The sequence below is a fragment of the Octodon degus genome, unplaced genomic scaffold (genome assembly GCF_000260255.1).
Source record: "Octodon degus isolate 3935 unplaced genomic scaffold, OctDeg1.0 scaffold00225, whole genome shotgun sequence".
NCBI lineage: Eukaryota > Metazoa > Chordata > Mammalia > Rodentia > Octodontidae > Octodon > Octodon degus.
The window spans coordinates 703,313-721,665 of record NW_004524801.1 but is presented as its reverse complement, the minus strand read 5'-3'; the positions used below and the strand labels follow the sequence as shown (position 1 = coordinate 721,665).

The 18,353-nt window shown below is 38.2% G+C and overlaps 3 protein-coding genes across 10 annotated transcripts in view; 1 reads left to right on the top strand and 2 right to left on the bottom strand.

Annotated features, from left to right (window-relative positions):
* Positions 1–7,802, top strand: part of Son (SON DNA binding protein) — a 32,081-nt gene extending 24,279 nt beyond the window's left edge. Inside the window, exons 8-12 of one of the 5 annotated variants that reach the window (XM_023705560.1) lie at positions 288–404; positions 4,395–4,542; positions 5,866–5,937; positions 6,048–6,163; positions 6,688–7,802. In XM_023705560.1, the coding sequence (XP_023561328.1) occupies positions 288–404; positions 4,395–4,542; positions 5,866–5,937; positions 6,048–6,163; positions 6,688–6,846 (612 nt within the window). In that variant the 3' untranslated portion in view covers positions 6,847–7,802. Of the gene's footprint in view, positions 1–287; positions 405–891; positions 2,410–3,669; positions 3,751–4,394; positions 4,543–5,865; positions 5,938–6,047; positions 6,164–6,634 lie in introns of those variants that run through there. The other 4 variants (XM_023705561.1, XR_002818959.1, XM_023705562.1 and 1 more) reach the window with 4 other exon arrangements.
* A 627-nt stretch (positions 7,803–8,429) lies between these two features.
* On the bottom strand, positions 8,430–16,476 carry Donson (downstream neighbor of SON). Its single transcript, XM_004645333.2, has 10 exons — positions 16,145–16,476; positions 15,520–15,591; positions 13,455–13,655; positions 13,045–13,223; positions 12,177–12,355; positions 11,074–11,152; positions 10,864–10,968; positions 10,317–10,515; positions 9,095–9,307; positions 8,430–8,596 (listed from the first exon to the last, which is right to left on the bottom strand). Exons 1-10 carry the CDS (start codon positions 16,454–16,456, stop codon positions 8,462–8,464), a joined length of 1,674 nt encoding a protein of 557 aa, XP_004645390.1. The 5' UTR covers positions 16,457–16,476; the 3' UTR covers positions 8,430–8,461.
* Positions 16,477–16,803: 327 nt separating this feature from the next.
* Positions 16,804–18,353, bottom strand: part of Cryzl1 (crystallin zeta like 1) — a 38,704-nt gene continuing 37,154 nt past the window's right edge. For 2 of the 4 annotated variants that reach the window (XM_023705578.1, XM_023705579.1), the window contains exons 12-13: positions 18,257–18,302; positions 16,804–17,673 (exon numbers count right to left, since the gene is read on the bottom strand). In XM_023705578.1, the coding sequence (XP_023561346.1) occupies positions 17,574–17,673; positions 18,257–18,302 (146 nt within the window). In that variant the 3' untranslated portion in view covers positions 16,804–17,573. Of the gene's footprint in view, positions 17,674–18,256; positions 18,307–18,353 lie in introns of all 4 variants that reach the window. The other 2 variants (XM_023705580.1, XM_023705582.1) reach the window with 2 other exon arrangements.

The following is an 18,353-nucleotide window of genomic DNA, read 5'->3' as shown; positions in this document are numbered from 1 at the left end:
GGGAAGTTTAGAAAAAACCATAGTTTTAAATTAACCATTCAACGCTTACTGATCCTATTTGGAGTGCTCATAAGAATGGAGCATAATGTGTTCTCCAAATTTTTATTCCTGGAGTTTTTTTTAGCATGAATTTCATAAAGTTTAATACTGAAGTCAGTTATTCAACCCTTGCAAGAATGGAACCATTTTTCTATATTATTTTCTATATTGTTATCAGTGACTAAAAAAAATTGGTGACATTTTAATCAGATGTGTTTTCCTTAGTTAAGGCAGCTTCTTTTTTTCAGATTGATGCCTGGGCTCAGCTGAACTCCATTCCTGGCCAGTTCACAGGAAGTACAGGAGTACAAGTTCTGACACAAGAACAGCTCGCCAATACTGGTGCTCAAGCCTGGATTAAAAAGGTACACAATATGTGCACATAGGAAAGTGTGAAAGTACATCATTAAAATTTTTTGGAAAAATATTTTATAAAAAATGCATGAAGAGGCCCATGACTCTAACCAAAAGTTGCTGAATTTGCTGTGTGTATATGCTCCAGGATGGACACTGAAGATGGATTGGAATCATGAGACAGTGGCATATGTATAAATAAGGCTCGAGAGAGAGCCACTCAGTTTATATTCTAAGGTTATTTTTATTTATTCTTGGTTGTTAGTACTGGTTTTGGTGGGGGTGGTTTTATTTAACTGTTTTGAATGCTATGTCAGGTGCTGTTCTGAATATTCCACAGTTCCTGTTGGACTAACCTAATCATTTCAAACCAGTGGTTCTCAAATTTTCTTCATCATGGGATACTTTATTACAGGTTTATTTTTGGTGGATCACTGCCCCACAATCCCTCTATCACCCTAATGTTCCATTCCTCTATTCCTGTCTTTGTCCTCTCAGTAGTGCCTGCACCCTCCTCTAAGATCCCTTGGCTCCTGTACTCCTCATGCCTCTTGTGACTTCCAGCCCCAGGTTCCTATATGGTGGTCTGCTGTTGATTACGGCGTGTGGTTGGGAGGCCCTAGTGTTAGCACTGCATGTGTTGAACTTGCCATGGGAGTGGAAAACTGGGGGAGGATGGCTGGGATGTGGGGTGGGCAGTGCTGAAGGGTGGCAAAGGGACTGGGGAGGGAATGGAAGTTACTATCTGTGGACCACCATGTAGGCCCTGGTGGCCTTTGGTGATCCACAGAATCAATTTGAGAACCACTGATTTCGTGAAAAAACAGGATATATAAATCAAGGGAGAGGATGGACACTTCGTGCTGTGAAGATGTAGGTGCACCTGGTCTCAGATTCCTGCAGTGAAATGTGAACTCTACCTACAGCTGCCTCATTATTGGGGGAGCCTTAGGTGGTGAAGAAGGGCTTGCTGAAGAAAAGCGTTCTGGTGAAGGGATGTGGGTGGGTTGGATGGGTGATGGGGTATTTGTTTCAGGAGTACTGGCAACACAGCAGTACTGAAACTGGGAGGCTACGTGGTCTAATGGATTGGGAAAGTTTCTTTATCCTGCTGTACTCCTGACTCCTTGTGTGATCATGGGCAAGTAATTTGGAATTTCAAAGACTCCCAAGTGTCAAGTGGAGACAGGTTCTTATTGCCTCAGAGTGGTAATCAATGTGATGAGTATCTTTTAGATAACTGGGATAAGTGCCATTCATGAATGAGTTTCTGGAAAATGATACTGGTTGCTTCAGACATTTAATGTGATAACATTTCAGTTTTGATAATATCTGTTGATCCTCTGACAAGTTAATAAGACACATATCCTCATTTTGCCTGTGTCTTGACAAGTTATACTAATATGTGTACAGTGAGTACATGGTCATAGTCAACAAAAAATTAAAACTTAGTTATTAAGGGTGTTGATATTTTTATTTAGTTAAAATTAATTCGTGTAGTACTGTATTTCAGAAGCAGCTTTCATCTTACTGGGAACAATTATAAATGAACATTTTTCTCTCCTTGGTACAGGGAAACGAACACCAGGCTTTATGCATGCTAAGTGTGGGGTCTACTACTGAGTTATACCTCAAACCCTGATTCCTTAACACTAGTTTTGAATCTGAGTTCAGTTAGACAGGAAGCTTATAGTGTTTAACAAAAGCCACACTTAACAGCCCATATATTCTGTTTCCATTGCAAAATTTTACTTGTGTAACAATGTGCTCTCCCTAATGTTTATTGTGTGAATAGCATCCTGTTATAACTTTTACAAAGTGAATCTCTTCCCTGATTGAATTGGCTTCACAGTTATTACCAGTCTTGGGAAGCAGCTTATAGATACTTAAATAGTGTGTCGTGCAATCATTAAATAGTTTTATTCTTAACATTTTATGTAAAATTTATATTAGGAAGTAAGTCATTTTGATCAATACTATGATGATGTGTTCATCAGCCCATGCTTTAAATTATAGAAAAAACAGAATTTTTGCTTAATATTTAGGAAAGAACATTTTATAAAAATGGACCAGAACATTTAGAAGTCATTGGGCAAATTGAAAATCAGTGAAAATTTAATTCTAATGGAGATACTAAACATTAAGTGTACTGTAGATACTTGCTCAAATGCTCATTTATCTCTTCTTGGTTTAGCGTAGCCCAACACTAGTTAAAAGGAACCCCAACATTATATATGTTCTTTTTTGATATTTTTGTATTGTACTTTTAGGTTAAAAAGTAAGTTTGGTCCGTAATAAGTAAAACATTTTAAATGCTTCATAAGGGAGTTTTTGTTTTCTAGAGTGAAATTATTTGGACATAATGGTAAATAGTGTATTATTTGGGTCTCATTGGATTAATCAGCTTTTCTGTTGCATACACACTGGGTAAAATAGGTGAAGTTATTAAGAGAACAAACAACTGAAAACATGGGTTCTTTGGGGATTTATATTGTACCCTGTCTGCACAGTTGCCCTTTTTTTTAGGATTGTTTCCTGGAAAAGAGGGGCAGATGAACCTGGAAGTAAGTAAAAGTCATTCTAGGTGTGTAGCATCAAGGCAGTTGATATCCAAGCATCAGCTAACTTTTCTCTTTATACATCTACACTGCATGGCCTGCACCAAATAAGGAACTGAACCAGGGGTATGTTTTTACCTCCACAGCTGCCTCCTTCCATCAGAGCACCTTGTTGAACTTAATGTCAAGTCACAAATCATTGGCATGTTTTCTCCCCCAGTATTTAATTCTAAAGCTGGGAAACAAAGATTACAGTTTTATGACTGTATAAAAGTGATTTTTTAAAACATTAACTTATCAGTGAAGGAAATAACAGTATTCTATTTCCTCAGCTGTCAATAGTTTTGATTACCTTTGTTGATAAGTTAATTGCCTTTGCTATATGTCTGCTACAGAACATTAAAATTTACCAACAAGGTGAAATAAGATTTTTGGGGATGCGTTTCAAATATTTTTTAAAAAATGGCCTTACAGATCAACAGATAGAGTTGAGCAGTTGTATATATGTGGATGCCCATTAAAATGAGGCATTTAATACTTTTAAATGTGAAAATAATAGACTGTTGACCATGCTAATGTATATAGTTGTGCATCTTATGACATTAAGTGGTTTGCTGCTTTGATGGAAATTATGGTTCAGTGGGTTGGATACGAGAGAGATGATTGTTCACAGAATAACCTGTGAACTTTCACCCCTCTGTATGGAAACTTGTTTCAGGGCCAAATCCTTGTAGCTGTCTTCTTGCCCCGGTCAGTGCCAGCCGTACTAGTCACAACACTGCTGCTACCGAGGCCTAGGTATGTAAACGTTTAAGGAGTTTTTTAAAAGTCTTTTAACATCAAGCTAGGTTTTAAAGAGTTCCAGTTCATTTTGGTATACTTACCAGGGTATTTTGTGTGATTACCTTCAGTTTATTACAGTGCAATTTTAAAGAGTTTGTCATAGGGATTTTCTAAGTAAAAATATTTATTACTTGCCTTATAGTAGAATGGGGAAGAAAACTTTGGATGGCAACAGTATGCTTCTTCAGTGTCCAAGCTTTCTAAATGATTTCTGGGCTTTATTCATAAACTAGGTACACCTGGGACAATTAATATTATTGACTTTTAACAATGCCTTCTTTTTATTTTGCAAGCTAAGAAGAGATACCAGTGAACCTAAATAGTGGACGAAAACAGGAGTGTTCTATTTTTTTTTTTTTGGGGGGGGGGTTGGGTGGGGAAATGAGGGACTGGTTTGACTTACTAAAATACTATTGTTAATGTGAAAATAACTAGAGCATATATATATATACTCCAGTGTTAAGTACATAGAAGCATTCAAACTTGTGATAACAGATGTAGAAGTAAAATGAGATTTCTCTTTTTACAAAGTTACCAGTGAGTCTGTAGTCAAGTTCTAACTGTAAAATGGGGACATTTTACCTTTCTTTCTTTGGATAGGATCAGTTCTTAAGAGCAGCCCCAGTAACTGGAGGAATGGGAGCCGTTTTGATGAGAAAAATGGGCTGGAGAGAAGGAGAAGGATTAGGAAAAAACAAAGAAGGAAATAAAGAACCTATCCTAGTTGATTTTAAGACAGACCGAAAAGGTAACAAGTTCTTTGAAATGTTTATTATACCCCAACGCTTTTCATAGGAGTTTATTTTTTTACAGCTGGAGATGCTAGAGCTTTTCAAAGGCAGGGAGCTGGCATATATGGAAATTTTTCACTTAGCTAATTTTGACTGCAAACTTAGATTTCACTTGGGATCCTATCTTGTTTTCTCTTGACAGGTTCAGGGACGTTATGGTTGATTCTATTTCTAAGATTTGTTTTTCTTTCTCTGAAAGTGTAGGTAGTTTTTAGCGTGCCAATTCATCTTTACTTCATAAGTCCTTTTTGTCCTTTTCATGCGAGTGGGAATATTAAGGTTGAAGAGTAGTAGACCAAATGCTTTTTACCTCTTTATATTTATCTTGGAGCACCTTGAAACTGTTACCACTATTATACTATTATCTTCAGATACCAGGGTTTGAGACAAGATCTGTGTACTCTTTGTGTAGCTGAGTGTTAATATACTTGGTACCTTGGTTCCTTTATTTTTTTAATTTTTGGTGGAACTGGGGATTGAACTCAGACCCTTGTGCTTGCCTAGGGAAGCACTTATTCTACTGAGCCATCTCCCTGGCCCCCTTGGTTCCTTTAAGTAACAGTATAATTGGAATCACAAGTGGCTGCTTGTTTGAATAGATTGTTTAGGCCCAGTTTTTAAAATTAGGAAATCAGTATCATTTTTGGAATTAAAACAGTTGAGTTCATAGAAGTCAAATTAGTACAGTTAACAGGCTAGGTGTGTGCAAAATGTGTGCTGCATAATTCTGGGTATTAAGGATTTTGCAGCTTAACTTGGGTATAATTTCTGATAAGCACACTGGTCAGATAGGATTGGGTAAGATTAATATACTAGCATGTGATCAGCAAAGGAGTGATTGAAAAATTTCCTGTATTTGTTTTGTTACTTCCCTTCGTAATAAGTTCATGGAGAGGTACCACCCAACAAAACAAAACCAACCCAACTTTTCTCCTTAAAATTATAAAAATATAAACAAGCATCAATTGTTTAAAAGTTGCAATCAGTAGCCACTACTTCTTCAGCTTAAAGAAGCAAGCCTGGAGATGTTTATAAGTATATGACACTTGATTAGCACACCTATTCATACTACATTCTTACACTTTGTAGATATATTTTAATGCAACTTTAATAGCAAAGAACATTGGAGTGGTAAATGAGAACATTGATAAATCCATTATGTCAGCCTTTTAATATTGAAGGCATAGATTATGAGTCAGGCTTCTACAGTGGGTATTTTTGTTCTTTTACATTTAAAATGATGCTTTTGGTACTGATTTAGTGAACATTGGCTTTTTTAGGGCTTGTTGCTGTAGGAGAAAGGGCCCAAAAGAGGTCTGGGAACTTCTCTGCTGCAATGAAAGATCTATCAGGTGAGACTGTTTTTCAATATCTTCTTTTCCAACCTGTATCCTGAATTCACTTTTGTTGTGAAACTTGGCAGTGGTAATTTACAGCTTTTTTTTTTTTTTTTTGCCTGCAGGCAAACATCCTGTATCTGCCTTGATGGAAATCTGTAATAAGAGAAGGTGGCAACCACCTGAATTTCTCTTGGTCCATGATAGTGGCCCTGATCACCGCAAACATTTTCTCTTTAGGGTAAATATGAATTTCTGCACTAATAGTGTATATTTAATTTGATGACTTAATGTTTAGAGGGTGAAGGGGACAAACATGATACAATCACAGTATGCTGTGTGTTGTGGGTAAATGTATGTTTGGCCAGAGTGGTGGGGTGTTTAAAACATTGAAGCATATCTTATTACAATTAAAAAAAAAATCAGAGTGAAAGATGTGGACAAAATCTGGTCTAATAAACTCTTGATAACCCTTAGTGGAATGTGGGGAACTAATCTGTAAGTTTCATCAAGCTTTAAAAAATTTTAGAAAACTGCTTTTAAGCAGTCCGTTTTCTCAAATCATTTGCTTCTTCTGGGCTGAGATTAATTCAAACTGCATAGTATGGGGTTATATATTTTGAAATTATTTTTCTAGCATTTAGTGAAAAGATACAAAGCTAATAGATATTAAAGTTTGATGCTGTTCTTATTGTATGTTTTTCTTGAATAGGTATTGAGAAATGGAAGCCCTTACCAGCCCAATTGTATGTTTTTCTTGAATAGGTATTGATAAATGGAAGCGCTTACCAGCCCAGCTTTGCCAGCCCTAATAAGAAGCATGCTAAAGCCACAGCAGCTACTGTGGTTCTTCAAGCAATGGGCCTTGTACCAAAGGACCTCATGGCTAATGCCACTTGCTTCAGGAGTGCCTCACGTAGATAGATTGAGGTTTTATATTAATCATTTCAGATAATTTTACTCTGCATCACAATGTATTTCCTCTTTAATGTTGTAAATATTTGGCAATTTAAGACATTGTGTAAAAAGCAATCTGTACAAACATCTCCAGGCTTTGATTTTTGTACCATGGAAATTGTATTTAACCATACAGGGTTTTGGTATGTTTATGTTGTTTACCTTAGTGATGTATTTGTTTAAGTGGCTAACATCCAAACAGTTGTTTGAAGGCATCAGTAATCTTAAGTGTGGAATGTTAAATAACGCTTTTATACTGTATTTTGTACTATGATGTAACTCTCCTTCTTTATGGCTAGGCTGCTGTAACACTTGCTTGTAATCAGTGAAGGGCTGTGCACCTTATACTATTTCAAAATGGGTTCTGCTGGACAGATACTGGGCCAGTGTTATTGAGGTAATCAAGCAAGATCTGTTCCACAGGGCTAATGCCACCATCCTCCCTCAAAATTTTGTAGAGGGTATAAAAAAAAGTGATGCATTGCGTTGATGATCAGCACTAAGTCCTGCATTCCCATTAAAGCCACTTGGATCATAAGAAGGGAGTCAAAATGAAGTCTGATTAGAAATCTACTGCAGAGGCCAAGTACATTTAGTATGGCTTGAGTTGTGATATAGTTTTACTTTGATGTGCATTTTGAATTTCAGCTACACCTAGGTAGACGTAAAATGATAATTAAACAAATGCTGTAACCAACTTATCTAATAAAATTGGCAACCAGCCACTATTTTGTTGACTATGAGAAAGTCGTATGTTAATTTTTAGGGTCTGATAGAATATTTCATGTGTATTACAGTGGTATTCATATGCTATGTCTCTAAATTTTATTTTCAGAAGCTTAAGGCCCAAATACAAACTTCTCTGGAATAAATGTGTTGTTTTATTTTCTGGATCATAAAGTGAACATATACATCTTCACTGAGTTCTATTATCTAAGCATGTTTATTTAAAACAATTTCAGACACACACCCATACCCTATAAACACATGTAGTACTTTCCCCTGATAGCAGAGTATCCAGCTCTTAATGCTATTCTATATGTAGTACAAAATAACCTCTTATCTGAGTTCATTAGCATGTATTTAAAAAAAAATTTATATTTGAGAATAGAGAATCATTAAGATGCTTTGATAGAAGCATCAGTAATGAACTCAGATATAGTGTCTGCAACATTTTCTACTTTTGTAAACAACCTGTTCTCAGGTAAGTTGTATTTTTAGTCAATTTCATGAAAGAACTGCTACAGATTTACTCAATTTGTAAGGAAACACTGACTTTAATTTGGTTTTCTATTTCATTTACAAATTAGCTTGTAGGCATAGATTTCTCAAATTACTTGGGGTTTAAGAGAAACTATTGTACCTGAAAATCTAGTATGAAACAGTAAAACCAATGTTGATTTAAAATCTATATTACTGCTCAATGCATGTATGTAATAAAATTAATGTAAGTGAATATTTATAAACATTTCAGTATTTTAAAGTATATTCCTCTCTTTAAAGACAAAGGTGTAAGAATCTTGGATTTCTTTGCTAGAAGGTTTTTTTCCTCAAAAGATTCCTTTTAGGCTTACTTTGGTATTCAGGATCTCCAATTATAAGTGTAGTTATTCATTTCCACGTTCCGTAAAGATGATTTCCCCAGTAATGGTGTTTGGCTAAGTTGCTCCAGAGTCTTAGGGTGCAACCCACAGTTAGCAAGCTCCTTATTAACTTCCTGTGGAAATATGTACACATTTAATCTGTGAGAAAGATGGTTAGCCTCTGAACAGTCAGTTTTACATGATTATGAAGACTTGATAAATGGTTCATTCCTGTACTTGATTATATCTATAGAAGTTGATCCTGAGAATTTGTGTGGATTGACCAAATCCTCAAATGTTATTTTTACATCCAATGGCAGTTTAAAAGATTTATAAAACCCTATACATAAAAACCTAAACATGAAAAAATAAACATGGTAATAGTACAAAGAGTTGAAATTCATAAAATTTACTTCAGAAAAACTTGTTTTTTATTAAAATTTAAAAGGGTAAAATCTATTGATGTACATGATTACATTCATTGTGGAGTTGCATAAAACATCTTTTTACCTCCCTTTTCTCCAAATGTTTTGTAACTTGAAGCTCAAATTCATCTCATAAATTACTTCCATCCTCCAACTAGTTAAGAGGAAACTACAACTAAAACAATCTGTGTGTAGTAATCTACTTACTTTATCCACTACTTTATCCAGTGACAGGCAGATATTAAATACAGCTGTTGGCTCATGTGGATATAGTCCTGCAGAGAATGACCCACTCTGTGACAATTTGAGTAGCCTGGTTATAGAATGTAGAGCGTGAGGCATAATTGGACCAGTAATTTCCAGAGAAAATTGATCTTGGTATCCAGCAAGAGCCTGTGTCTTTACATTAATACTCCGTGCCTTCATGCAAATTAAAAAAGAAAAAATACATTAACATATCAGGCTTTTGCTCCTTAGCTAAAAATGTGTTCAAAAGCCAGGTAGGGGAATGGAACAGGTCTGTAAGCTGTCAGGTACATGCCTTACAATCTTGCCTCTTGAGGGAGAGAGGGAATGCATATTCAAGGTAAATGGGCAATTAACTCCTAAAATAAAAAGAGCTGGGTATGATACATCTAGTGTGCTCTGGATTCAATCCCTAGTACCATCCAAAAAAGTTGGAACTTTCTTCCTCCAGTATTTATGTAGTTTTTGGTACTAGTAATTGAACTCAGGACCTTGTGCTTGTTAGGTGCTGTGCCACTGAGCTATACTCCTGGCACTTCGCTGTTTTCACTGAGATGTCTTCTGTTTGTCATAGAACAAAAGTAAAAAGCTTCTACGGGCACCATAGTGAGTAGAAATGTTAAGTAAATTCTCAGCATTTCTAGCAGCTTCTCGGCACTGAGATTTTCATATGGAATATTGGGAAAACTAAAATCTATTTTTTTATTGCTATTAATAGCATGTATATAATTGTTTCAACATAGTTTTCCTTTTCACTTTATCAATGATCCAGTTTTTGGAATCTATAATGTGACATCATTGCATTAGCAGATTATCAAAAATTTAGCAAGCTAAGTGTCAAAGGATATTAATGCCAAGATATTTTAGTTGCCAATCATACTTTTGTTCTTAATTGTCATAATTGAAAATATTTCATAAGTAATATAGTCTCATAAAATTTAACCTATTACATCAAAGGATTTTAAGTAAAATGAAAATGTACAAAGTATAAAATGCTAAGGAGTTATTTTTAAAAATCAATAAACTAAAACCGTACTTTCAGATGGGCATGGTGGATCACTGCCAATTTTGAGGGCAGTGTGGACTATGTGGTGAGTGTAAGGCCGGTTGAACTACATATAAGAGATCCTGTCTCAGCACAAAACAAAATACTTTTATAAAGATTGGAGTTTCTTTTAATTACCTTAAGCATTTGCATTGTGGCACCTCGGAATGCTATTGGTGATAAAAGGGTTGGTGGAAGTCCTGCTTGTGCACCTGAGGTAGCAACTAAACTCCTGCAGTTGATTAAAAAGTTGAGCAATGTAAAGGTGTTGGTTCCTTTCACCAAAACAACAGACTCAGGTCTGTGATCCATTTGTACTTCATGTTTCTCTTTACGCCTAAAGGTGACAATCAAGGAAATTTTTGCAAATCCTACACCAAGAGGGGAGTAATCTTACAAAATCAGCTGGAAGCCTTTTTTTCCCAAACATTCATAAACAGTAAGTTTGAATTAAAATGTTGATCTGCTGAATTTGTTAGAAACTTAAAACCTAGTCAAAAAATTTTGACCTCCTACAAACTTACAGTTCAAGAGTTCATGGTTTATTACTATTACGATTACTCAGTATCAATGGAAAACTAGTTTTAAGATAAACTGAATTTAATTTAAAAAAACCACATTAAAAATGGTTCATTAACTGAATTCAATAAAAATTAATTCTTGTTAACACCAACTGAAAGGATACATCTTGATTGAGAGTGTATCTGGCTTTTTAATTTTATCATGCACACCCATCTCTTCCAGCCAAGAAAAACTTTCCTCATCATCTTCGTCACTGATTGCTTGCTCCCTAGGAAATTGCTATAGTTAGAATCTTCACAAATCTGGTGCTTTTATAAATCAATTTCACTGAATCCACTAATCCCTGGATGTAAAGGTTTTTTTAATTACATACTCCCCATGTCCCAAGCTTGTTCCATAGGCTTTCTTCTTATGGTCATTTTCTTCTATTAAAGGCAGAGAGAATTCAATACCTACATTAAAAATATAAAAACAAACTCAGCTTACTTTTAACAGTATTTAACAGGCGTGCCCTAGAGTACAGAATAATGGTGGCAAACCTATGGCATGCATGCTGCAGGGGGCTGTTGATTAACACTGAAAGCTCTAAAAGGTTTGTCATCATTGGTATACACTATACTAAATTTGAAATGCAGAATTTTATACTTCATCTATTTAGGTAGTCAGCAAGCTTTCCTTGAGTGCAGCCCACAACACACCTCAACATGCAAACATCTCTGTTTGAAACAAACGCTTCAGAAGGGGCTGGCCAAAGAGCTCTCAGCAGATTAAAGGGCCTGCAAACAGGTGTGGGTGTTTCAATCCCCTGGGCATATTGAGAAGGCAATTGAGACTGGGTGTGGTGCTGTGTGCTTGTCATCCCACCTGGGAGGCTGTAAACGGGCGGATCACTACAAGTCAGATCTAGTAGTGAGACCCTGAATGCCCTGTAGACCTTTCCCCAACATACAAAAAAACCAAGCCAAAACAAAACATACGCTTCAGGAAATAGTGATACTGGTACATGGGCTACTTATTCATAAATTATACTGCATTCTGATTTACTTTCTGAAAATGTGCTGTTTGGTCCACTACACTGATTTCATGATCCACTTACTGATCAGCTAACCATATTGTGAAAATCATGTTACACAGGAGGCAGATAATTTGTAGAAAAGACTAGAGAGACTATTACCAGATATTGACTTTCCAGTATATTATGTGTCTTACTTCAGAGATCAAAAAGGGGAACAACATTTATTTAAAACTATAGGTGAGTTTAACCAAATGCAGAATAACAGAAATCAAGATCACACCTGGGAAAATACAGTTCAAAAACAATTCGAAGATTAGTTTTTTTTTTTTTTTTTTTTTTTTTAGTGGAACCGGGGATTGAACTCAGGCCCTTGCACTTGCCAGGCAAGCGCTTATAAAGTTTAGCTTTTTAGAGCAGATGTTTCATATATAAGTTGTACTATCATCACTTTAACCCTTTACCTTCATTTTTCATAGCTTCTCTTAAACCTCTAGTTGTGGGAGATATGAGAGCTGTGATAATATCACTTCCTGCTAATCCTGCTGCACGGAATAGGACAGTAAACTGATAGGTGCAAACGTAGAAATAGGGACAAAGTTTTGTCTTCAGCAGGTTATACAGAGAGGTAAAGCTCACAGACCTAGAAAGCAAAAGAACTTTCTTTAGCTATCATTAAACATTTAGCTCTATGTTTAAATTTTAATCTGATACTTTAGTCTGACATTTATAATACAGCATAAATGCTTTATAGACAGATTCAAATTTTTGCACTTATGATCAGCTTACTGTGAAGGACTGAAGTTCACAATGTGGATTCATTGATCACTTCTCAATACTTTTTATAGCATTGACCATCTAAACGCTAACCAAAACTTGACAACTGGTTGCTGACTTTCTCTGAAGAATTTCTGATATAAATGGATGCAATCACTGCCGAGAACATTAACAAATTACACTTGCCTATATATTTTAATCTAACAAATACATATTCCATATTGTAATAGTGATGAGCTTAAAAAAAACCAAGCAGTTTCAATGTTGGCTTTTTCCATTTTCTGATAAAATGTGTGACAGGGATCCTTCTACTACTATTCATTTCCATGTCACTAATGCAGTAAGAGATGGTGGCACATGACTATGATCCTAGGAGGTGAGGCAGGACTGCCACAAGTTCGAGGCCACCCTAGACTACATAGTAAGTTCAACACCAGCCTTGTCTCAAAAAATAAAATAAGCCCAAAGAACCCTCAAGCCAAAAAAATACTAAAAGAATACTGCTAAAATAAAAACTTAACTACTGTACTGCACAAATCTTTTTATTAATCTTACCAGTCACTCATTAATACATGTTGCAAGTTTTCATCATTTGACCAAGGGCTTGTCTTTCCAGCCATTTTCCTATCAGCTCCAATCCGAGGAAACAGTGACAGCCAAGAAAAGGCAGGATGGAGCCAATAGACAAGGCTCTGCTGGAAGGCACAACGGAGCTCAGTGGAGAGTTTGGGCTCCTAAAGTCCAAAGGGGATAATGGGTAGTTTTGGGCCCACGGAAAATACAGAATTTCACTAAAGACAGTCAATATATAAAACATTGAGTCTAAGAATCTTGAATTATTTTCCTATGGAAATGTTATTAGTAGCTATTCAGCAGGGCTTGTTTAGGATAGCCTTTGTAGCCAGCTATTCCAGACTGACAATTATACTTGTTAGTTTAAAACAGTCATTTTATTTCAGAATTACCTGTATACTTTGAGGCAAAGTAACCTCTGTTGCTCTACAATGCTGGAAAAGACCTTGTGCCTCTTCCTGTGCTTTCAAATGATCTGTCCAAGTAAATGGTTGAGGAGAGGTGAAAAGGAGTCGAGTTTTAATACTCCAATCTACTGGTAACTCGGTACTTTTTGGGAGTATAGTATCTGATTCAGAGAATACAGGTGGAGTCTTTCAAAAAACAAAGAATACAAAAATTAGTTTCAAAACAAGCACTTCCAAGATTTTACAAAAATAATCATGATCAAACTGGCATATAGTATAATAAATAACATACAAAACATGATAGCTTAGTGGTACAGCACTTACCAGCATGCACAAGACCCTAGATACAATCCCTAGCACTATACAAAGAAAACAACTATATACTGAAAGGCTGAAAGTAGCTAACGCTGATAATGGTTACTTCTGAGATACAAAAATCTATTGGAGGTGGTGAGAGAAAAGGGGCATATTTTCATTTTTTAGTTTTAATAGTTCTTTATACTATACATGTTGTTACAAAGTAGAAATCTTAGCAGTATTCAAAAAAGTATGAGGGGGGGCAGGGAGATAGCTCAGCAGAATAAGTGCCTGCCTGGCAAGCGCAGGGTTCCTGAGTTCAATCCCCGGTATGGGGGAGGGGTGGGAAGTGAGGGTTGGGGGAGCAGATAGTTCAGCAGATTAAAGTGCCTGCTTAGGCAGAGGCACGGGCTAGGGGTTCCATTCCTGGGTCTGCTGTGCCAGCCCATCCACGTGGTGGGCTGAGATGGCAACTGAGACTTGGTATGGCAGCGCAGCTTGTAATGTCAGCTCTTTGGGAGGCTGAACACAGGAAGATCACTACGAGTCCGATCTATGTAGTGAGACACTGTAGACCCTTACTTAAATAAATAAAAAAAGTATCTCTCTTAAACCTGTGAAAGAGCTAACAGGTCCTCCTATGAGTAACTTATCTAGCTACCATCAAAAATTGTTTCCTTACCCCAAAATTTACCCTGAACCTGTGTTGCTTCTTTAAGTTGATATTTGACATGTAGAAGGATTTGATTGTTTTTTGGGGGGAGGGGGTACAGGAGACTGAATTTAGGACCTTGTGCTTGTCAGGCAGACGTTTATGCTACTGAACTATCTTCCTGCTGTTACAAGGATTCTTTCAAAATTCTCTGAAAGACCATGAAAGACATTAATTTATAAAGGAGGAGGACCGGTTCTTGTGAAGCTTTTTTAGCCTGTTCCCATTAGGACAAACTAAGCATTTATCAAGCCATCACAGTAAAATACTCAGTAATAGCAATAAGAGTATGTAAGTAGGGAAGCGGAGCAATGAAGGTCAACACTATGTTACCACCTGTGTTGGTAATATGGGGTCTGGTTTAAAAAGTTAGCAGAACAGTAAAAGTAGCTATGCCTGGAGGGCTGCTTTTGAGTGATGAGTTGGCAGAGTCATTATCCAAGGAAGAAGAGTGTTTAAAACTGATCAGAGGAGTAGGTGGTTTAAAAAGGAAAACTCATTCACTAAAGCCCACATCTACTATTGGTTTCTGTGGGCATGACCATAACTGGAATGGTACAGGTTAACCACCTTAGGATGATAGTTATGAACCATCTTTTCAAAGATGCCATCTTTGGGGCTGGTGAGATGGCTCAGTGGTCTAAAGCACCTACTTAGAACAAGCTTGGCAAAGCACAGCGACTGCGGTTCGATCCCCCAGCACCACATGCCAGCCTGCCCCGCCCCCTGGTGGGCTGAGCTGGCCACACACACACAAATAAATAAATGTTTAAAAAAAAAAAAAAAAAAGAATGTAAAAAGGATATTGAAGGGAATAAACTTTAAAAAAAAAAAAAGATGCCATCTTTTCAATCCTAGATCACTCTCAAGTTAATCTGTGAAACTATTTTTTTTTTTTTTTTCGGAACCAGGGATTGAACTCAGGCCCTTGCTCTTGCCAGGGAAGCGCTTATTCCACTGAGCCATCTCCCCGGCCCCTGTGAAACTATTTTTCTGATAAGTATGAACACATATATTCTAACAATATTTGAAAAGTATTACCTGGTACAGTTCAGTTCTTTCATGTAGTGTCTCTTCCCACAGCAAATCATTTTCTTGATTAGAACCTAAAAACTGAGATTGAAAGTCATCCTCTTAGAAGAACTTAAATGATAGTTTTTATTATTTTCGGATTTTTGAGACAGGATCTTGCTGTTGGTGATCTTGAACTCATACCCATCCCAGGCTGGCCTCGACATCCTGGCAATTGTGCCCAGCCTCCCTGGCGCACAGGTTTTTCCATATACGCAGGTACGTCCAAATTCATACAAACCCAAATCTATCTGTTTCACTACACTTGAACTTTAATACCAAAATTAAAAGGAAAAAGGGACCAGGTTTTGAACATTAATAACCGATTTCAAAAGATCCAAAAGGTTTGTAAATTCTGACCCAACTTATCCTAATTATTCCTCCATCCCCACCTAGCTACTGTGGGAAGGTAGTCTCCCACCTTCTCCCTTTAGAGGTGCCCGGCAGGGGTTGCTCTGCTCCTGGAGATTCTCCAGCTGCCCTCCCCGAACTTGGAAACCTTGGGCGCCCATTGCCCAGCCTCCACCGTTGAGAATTTTCACTTCGTTTACCGTAGGTCCCGACAGGCGCCCCGGCAGTGGGGCGAAGGACTCACCCGGTCTGCAGCCTGCAGCTGGCCGCGGGGCTGCGTGGCGGGGTTCTCCGCGGCGGGCCGAGACCGGTTGTCCAGGCGGGCGAAGGGGTTCCTGCGGGCCTCGGGCATGCCGCCACCGCCTCTGCCCGCCGCGGCCGGGAAGGGGCGGAGGGGCAGCCCGGCTGTGAGGGCAGCGCGGCGCGGCGCGGGCCCCGGCACCTCTGGGGACGTGGAGACGGCAGCTCCATGGCTCCAAGACCTCTTCCGTCGGAGACGCAGTTTCTCGGGTGGCCTCTTGAAACTAGGCGAGTAGTCGGGGACCAACAGCGCCATGACGAGCGGTGGAGACGACGCACCCGCCCGCCCCGCACTTCCCGCGCACGCTGGCTCCGCCCCCCACACGGACTCAAGGTAGGCGGGGACGGGACGCCCGCCGGAGGTCCCGCCCCGCAGCTGAGTTGCAGCGGCGCGTGCGCAGGATCGCCTGCGAGGCTACGCCCTGGCGCTACTCCCAGAAGGCAGCCCTCAGGCCTCCCTGCTGGGCTGTTGGTGGCCTCAGGTCGCAAGGTGTAAAGACGCTGGGAAGTACGAGGTCCGGCACCAGTGGACACTTTTTTTGCAGGGCACCGAAACGAGTGAAGGCTGCCTAAGTCTGCAATGGGGATGTGATCAGCCCCCAGTGTGGCGCCTGGATAAAAAGCAAATGTCACACTTGAGGTGATTGACTGCCTATTGGGTAACTTTCAGACAGCAGAGGCAACTTCGAGAGGTGGAGAAAGGGGCGTATCCCAACTCGGTGCCCAAAAGGGAGCTCAGGAAATAAGCACACTCCAATGCAGCCTCCCAACAATCCTGCCATCCCCCTTCCCAGGCTTGGCCAGCTTAGACCCCTATGCGAATGTTCGCAGCTGTCACAAGCTTGTTTGTTCCTGGAGAAACTTAAGAGTGAATATGGAAAACAAAATTAAATGCCTATGGACTAAATCCTTTGAGACCTGAAAATCTATTCAAATACTTGAATTATGACTGCAGAGTCTTGTTAAGGAATGATATTAAGAATAGATTCATAAAAGATTAGTAACATTACCTTGACAGTACATTTACAGCACAGGCCTGTAACAGATTTATCAATGGAATACTGTGGGTTTTGCTGAAAGTAGTAGCATTCTTCACAACAAGAATTTTATAACAGTGGCAAAATGTATAGAATAACTGAAAAGGCTCTCTGAATATTCCCTTCAGACATTAATTATAGAATTCTCTCCATCAGTTGCATAATCAAAAATTCTCCAAATATATCAAATAACTGAACATCTTGTCTTAACAAGGAAACATGCTTAAAAATGGGATAACTTGCTTTTTTTCTTCCTTGACTTTTTTTCTCAATGTTCAAGAAAACTTGAGCTTACAATACTGGTCTTCCAATTGAGGTCTAAGAAATAAAAATATATTAAAAAAGAACAACTTGCTTTTTTCTTCCTTGATTTTTCTGAACAACTTCCATGGAAACTTTGGCTTCGTACAGTGGGATGGGTTCATCCAACTGAGGTCTGAAGAAGAAAAATTATTAAAAATGTCAGATGTAATCACAGATGAAAAGAACACAGAGGATGGCTGTTCATAGTTGCTACAGTGGTTATGTAATTAATGATTCACAAAAACTTGTCCGTTAGTGTTTCTATAGTTAAAAGCAGTTAAATTCTCAAGGAAAAAAATCCCCTCCCTATTGTTTAGTGGTAAACCATCTGATTCAAACAAAAATTAACATAACTTGTCCTTCACTTCAAGCCATGGATCATTTCCAGTTGTTTTGGGAGGGATGATGATGAGTAAAGGCTGAGGTGAAGATGGCATAGAAGGAAAACGCACAGGCCCATCTTAGGATTTACCGGTTTACCACCAGATGTGCTCTGCGAAGTGCAAGAGCATCTAACCCAGTGATGGGGAACCTTTTACAGCTCTCAATACAACAAACAGCCTGCTGCATGCATGCTGAAGGCTGGCCACCACTGAACCTAAATAAAGTGTGGAGGCCAAAGGTATCCTGTAAAAGCTGAAGCAAAAATGAAGTGCCCAGTATATTTCCCAGAGAACAGAAAAGCAAATTAAAACAACTTGATTACTTTAGCATACCTAAATACACCAGCTGATAACTTCTCCATCACATCTTTTAAAATGCGTAGCTGGAAAGATTGTTAAGGGGGCAATATAAAAGGAGAAAGGATTAAAT